This window comes from Maylandia zebra, linkage group LG14, assembly GCF_041146795.1.
Source record: "Maylandia zebra isolate NMK-2024a linkage group LG14, Mzebra_GT3a, whole genome shotgun sequence".
NCBI classification, from domain to species: Eukaryota; Metazoa; Chordata; class Actinopteri; order Cichliformes; family Cichlidae; genus Maylandia; species Maylandia zebra.
In genome coordinates, this window is record NC_135180.1 from 25,297,294 (window position 1) to 25,303,044 (window position 5,751).

The 5,751-nt window shown below is 43.3% G+C and overlaps 1 protein-coding gene across 1 annotated transcript; it reads left to right on the forward strand.

The window, feature by feature from the left end:
• The first annotated feature begins 988 nt into the window (after positions 1-988).
• LOC101465519 (ras-related protein Rap-2b) lies at positions 989-3,626 on the forward strand. Its single transcript, XM_004543554.4, has 2 exons — positions 989-1,914; positions 2,497-3,626. The coding sequence occupies exon 1, from the start codon at positions 1,312-1,314 to the stop codon at positions 1,861-1,863; it is 552 nt and encodes a 183-aa protein (XP_004543611.1). The 5' UTR covers positions 989-1,311; the 3' UTR covers positions 1,864-1,914; positions 2,497-3,626.
• Positions 3,627-5,751: the final 2,125 nt, after the last annotated feature.

Here is a 5,751-nt window from a genome sequence, read left to right on the forward strand (position 1 = left end):
GCTTATCACATGGCGTTTCACTGGGATTAAAGTTTGCAACACAAGCCATTAGTTGTGCATGACAGAAAAACAACTTTCCTTCCTGTTGGGTTTGCATGTGTTTCTGGTAATGTTTTGGCTGACTCACAAAAGTGGCCCAAAGAACCAAGTTGCTGAACAAGGAAATTAAGATTTATCTGATTCGAGGTTTCTATACAAACAAATAAAAAATAAACACATTGGAGACGAAAGCCCTCCAATGTGTCACATATAGGGGGGTGGGGGGTTCACGTCTCACATGAGGCATTTCATTGTTCTCTATGCCCTTCCCTCGTTAAGCACAACCAGCACGTCGGCCACATATTTCCTAATCATTATCATAATTAACATCTTATATTGTAATTCAGCTTGACTTGTTAAATCCTAGTTGGAAATATTGAAACTAGTGAAATGTTTGTGATGAGAGGAAGGGGGAAAAACATCATTGCTAATGGATACGCAACAAGCTGTGTGTAGAAATCACAAAAGGCTGGCTTTTCCCGTAAGTTATTTAGAATGAGTCAAGCGGTAGTAAGCCCAAAGATCAGTGATGTCGAAACTAAGGTGTGGCAAGTCTGTATGAGTATTGAGGCTATCAACCACGCTGACTATGCGATAACAGCCGTACTGCACCTTTAACTAAACACTGGCCAGAGTATTTACTGAGTGACGTAAGACGCAGACTGCGTGACGAGTGTGGGCAGGCAGGGCAGGCTCTTTGTCAGGTATCCAGAAGTTAGTATGCTCACACCGGAAATCAAAGCATTAAGATTGGGAGTCTGTGATAAATTCCTTAAAACGATTAATTAGCAATAAAAACATCTAGAATTAAATTGAATATGATTTAAATAAAAAAAGATAATGTATTCGATGAGTGGTAAAAACATAATACGGTGAGATTTACTGCATGGATCGATATAGCGCTTTTATTTTGAAGGTGCAAACAGGAAGCAGTTGTTTTCCGCTACATTCGACTTGATTGTGAAAAAGAAAGCTACGGACGCACGGTGGCTACTTGAACGAAAACGGGGGAAGCTTGCTCAAGAACCGGTAGGGCTGTATTCGGGACCTCAGCATGCCACAATACAAATGGTGAGCGTGGGCGCAAAACAACTGTATTCACCTCCTGAACGGCGATAGTTGACAGCCACGCCCGGTTTTCAGCGACCGGAGCCCGTACAAAAGTGCTGGCGGAGGTGCAACGGTGAGCGGTTTGAAACCCAGCAGGGCGGCTAGCGGGCTCACAGCGGAGAGGAACCAGCAGCAGCAGCGGCGGCGGCTGTTTTAGGCACCATGAGAGAGTACAAAGTAGTGGTTCTCGGGTCCGGGGGCGTTGGTAAATCGGCACTAACCGTCCAGTTCGTGACGGGATCTTTCATAGAAAAATACGACCCCACGATAGAGGATTTTTACAGGAAGGAGATCGAGGTGGACTCCTCTCCGTCCGTCTTGGAGATCTTGGACACGGCTGGGACCGAGCAGTTCGCCTCCATGCGAGACCTGTACATCAAAAACGGCCAGGGTTTTATTCTGGTCTACAGCCTGGTGAACCAGCAGAGCTTCCAGGACATCAAACCGATGAGGGATCAGATTATTCGGGTGAAACGGTACGAAAGAGTGCCGATGATTCTGGTTGGAAACAAAGTGGACCTGGAGGGGGAAAGGGAGGTTTCGTCCGGTGAAGGGAAGGCTCTGGCGGACGAATGGAACTGCCCGTTCATGGAAACTTCAGCCAAAAATAAAAGCTCTGTGGACGAACTGTTTGCAGAAATAGTCCGACAGATGAACTATGCCTCAACACCAAATGGCGACGACCAGTGCTGCTCGTCTTGTGTTATTCTTTAAGGAAAATGGACAATCACAAAGTTTTCTTTGCTCGGTTTTAAGTTTGCAATGGTAAGTTGGAACACCATACACCGAAAGTGTAAACCTGACACGGTTGATTGTTCAATGCAGTGACAAGAACTATATATAAACAGCGTACTTATTACCAACTTGTCCACATTAAGTACTGTTTAGCGAGCAGCAAAGCACCGGATGTAAGCTAAACGTGTCTTCATTTTAATGCGTAGCCTGAAGTTTGTTTTTTGTCAGTACTTAGCTATAAAAACTCAGCAGTACTTTTTACCGGTAACGTACAGTGGGACACTTGCAGTCCATTGTTTTGCTAAGCAGATAGGGGAAGTCTGATTCATTTGCAGAACTGGATGGGGCATGCCAGTGGCACACTTAATTAGGTTTACAAACTTTTGTGGCTCAATCGATGCAGCTACAGTTCGGAGCTATTAAAAGAACTGCCAAATGCCATATTCCAGAATGGGGTTTACAGGGAGATTCCAGTGTTTTTGTGTGGCCTACATTTCAAGAGTCAGCAAGTTCGAGATTAGATTTAGCTTTGGAGGAAATCTGTTTTCCCTAGAAGTTGTTCTAGTTCATTCATGACACTTTCTTTTTCTCCGCCTTTCTTGTTTGTGGCAGTGTGTTGCAGCAAGTCTGTACTGTTGAGCTCTTCTTCGTGTCTCGCCCTGGCCTTGGAGGAAAATGAAGGGAGGAATGCTGCAGGGGGACGAGGAGGAGGGGGAGCAACTGAGACAGGGAGGGGTCCACTCTTCAGGAATTCTGCTGGGTTGGAGTATCTGTACTGCACGATCGGTGTCCGCCATTGATGTCAACACAGTGTCAGATCCAGAGTTTCAGCCTCATCCCCCCCCCTCCTCACCAGTTCCAACTGTACTTCCAACTGGAACTACATCCCAATGGAAAAGATGGAAAGAAACACTTAAAGAAAACTCATAAATGGATATTTCTGTATGAGAAGAACACAGGGAGATAGAGTATATATTTTGTTAAGTAACTGCACAGTCTGGGACAGATAAAGAGTTGGGCCGCCTGATCAAATTTGGAGCAACGCTCCACAACACTCCAAATCCTGCTTTCTTTTCCAAAGTCAGAAGAAATTGACGCCACGTCTCTGGTGGTGGAGAAAATGTGACGAGTGCCACTTCATGTTTTTTTTGTTTTTTTTACTTCACTTTCTCTTTAAGTGTGTGAGAGGACCCTAACTGAAGTGACACAAGGACACTGACCCGATCGCCCTTGTGTCAAGTGCCTTTCCGAAACAAATCAGCTGTTCAGATTTAGTGCCAACCCACAACCAAAACAACCCTTCAACATCACAATCCACAAACTAGTGAACTCTTCTACTGGATAGTGTCGTAAGGATGGAAGCTGACGATAAAAAAACTACAGCAGGCTTCTCTTGAATGGAATGGCAGTTTTCTGTTTGTTTTACTTTGGCCTTTTTGAAGTCTAAGGTGTTAATTTTTGCAATGTCTGCTTGGTCTGGATGAACCCATGTCTTGAAATGCACAGGTACTGGAACCCCTTAGACATGATCACAACACCCGACACTTAATTTCCAGGCCAATCAATTCAAAGGAGTTCTGTTTTGTTCTGTTCCTTTTGTTGTTTTTAACAGGAAATGTGATAATGTACCATTGACAAATCTAACCTGATTGTAAGTTTAATTTCAGACCAGCCATTTAACAGTTGGCTGTTTTGAAAAAAAAAAAAAAAGACTTAATACAAATGGCTTTTTTAAAAAAGAACCCAGGCTGTGTTTTCTTTTTTCTTTTCTTTTTCTTTGGGGACATCTACTCATTTCACCACATGTCACGAGAAGTTCGGTGAAGAATTTAGCTTAAACAGCAGCTGAGGTTTGCTTAAAAGCACACAAATAATTTGGCTACTAGAAAACCCTGCATTAAGCTGTTGCTGACAAAGTAAATGTTCAGTGTGCTTATGTTACAGTAACATGACCCCCCCCCCTAAAAACAACCCAAATTTACACGAGCTGCTTCACGGTTCAGCATGTGTGGTGGACCTACTCCTAACAGGAAATAGAACTACAATATGAAAACGCTGCAAAATTGCTGGTGTTTATTGCTCTTTGTGTCACAAACTCGATGGGCAGCTATACAAGCTCAGCTTCTTGCAGCGTTTGTGGAAACATGAAAGCTGCTTTTCATTGCTTCAGAAATCAAGCTTTGGCTTTCTACCGCTGTTGATTCTCATCATTAAAAACAAAACTTGTCATGTGGTTAAGACAGGGACCACTGTTACGTAAAATGAAAAAAACTGAAAGATAATAGAACGTACATACATGACTAGTTTGAAAGAGATGAGTAGCTCCTTTGTGTTTACATGAAGCTTACAAAGTAAGCTTTGGGATTTAGGGGTTTTGTTTTGTTTTTAAACTAGTAAAGTAGCTGCACAATCATCGTAGGTGAATTTGGTTGGATTCACCAACAAAATGGACTTGGATTCTCTATCCACTCAGCATCTTCACAGACGTTAATAGAAGAGGCCGGGCAATGCTACACCCGGGAATTATCTCTTTTTAACTGTGTGGGTGTAGCAATGTTCCAGTCCGGAGGTTCAGCCTGGCTGCAGTGTGTGTGGGTGCTGTGGTGTGATGTGGAGAGGCGGGTATGAGTGAGCAGGCCACCGTTCTGCCTCTGTTTACCTACGGGGATTACCTAGCCCCGGCTGGCTGGTAGACCACAGCATGACTTGAGGTGGGGGAGAGAGTAAACACACACAAGACGAGCTTCGCATAAAGTCCGGTCTTTGAGAGTGGATGAGCTCTGATTTTTCAGCCTGCACAGTATGTTTGTAGTGTTGCAGCATTTCTTATATGTGTCTTGTCAATCTGAGCGCACGCTCCTGCTCATCACCGTTGCTCGTGTGTTTATGCCTGGTAGCCACTGTAAGCGCTGGTATCATATGCATTCTTTGGCTTTGCCAATACCATGTGACTGTGGGGCATGGCGAGCCAGGGGTGCAGTGGAGTGCAAATATTACTTCTAACACCTACAATTGAACACTGCTGCACAGCAGATGAGGCTGAGATCAATACTGTGGTATTAAAATGTTTTTGTTTTTTTACCTCGCTCTGAAAATTTTATATTGATATGACATTGTAGTTGGTGTATGAGAAAACAGACGAGTAATCAGGTTGCTTAGTCTGCTCTTCTGCTTTCCATTATATTAGGTAAATATGTCACACAAAAATCTATCCTCAGTTTTGTTGCTTTTTAACTTGTATTGAATAAGTAATAGTAAGTTATTGGCTATCTTTTACATATATATATGTATGTATAAATATTCTTCGTATTCCTTTTCAAGTTTGCCCGTGTGAGTGAAAGCAGCTTGAGCGTGTACACACACGTACTCTAAATTTTTACCCCTGAAGCTGAAACGACATCTTCACACGTTAATGTTCGGTTTGAGCGTGTGCAGAAGAGCTTTGTTTTTGCGCAGCTCTTGATAGCAGTTCTTGACTCTCCCCTCCGATCGACCACAAGCCGTGGCTACTTTCCAGCTGTGTTATCTATGTGAAGTCAAGGATAATAGCATGTTTCCTCTGAGGCCCTGATACAGATTGTGCAATTAGGTAAGAACAGAGCTGAAACTGAACTCTGCCTTGAAATGATATTGTTGAACCGGTAGTGGATGAGATGGCAGGAGTTTGTACAGCAGTGCCCCAGTTACTGTAAATGTACACCACTCTCCTCTGTTGCTGCTATTGCTGCACAGTTTCAATCTCTTGCTGTGGTATAAACATCTGATAGTAGAAGAATTTGCCCTTTGTAGAGAAAAGGGCCCGTCGAGTTCCAGCTTCTTTTTATCTGTCTTTTTCTAGGGAGCAAGAAGGTGAAAGTTTCACTTCCT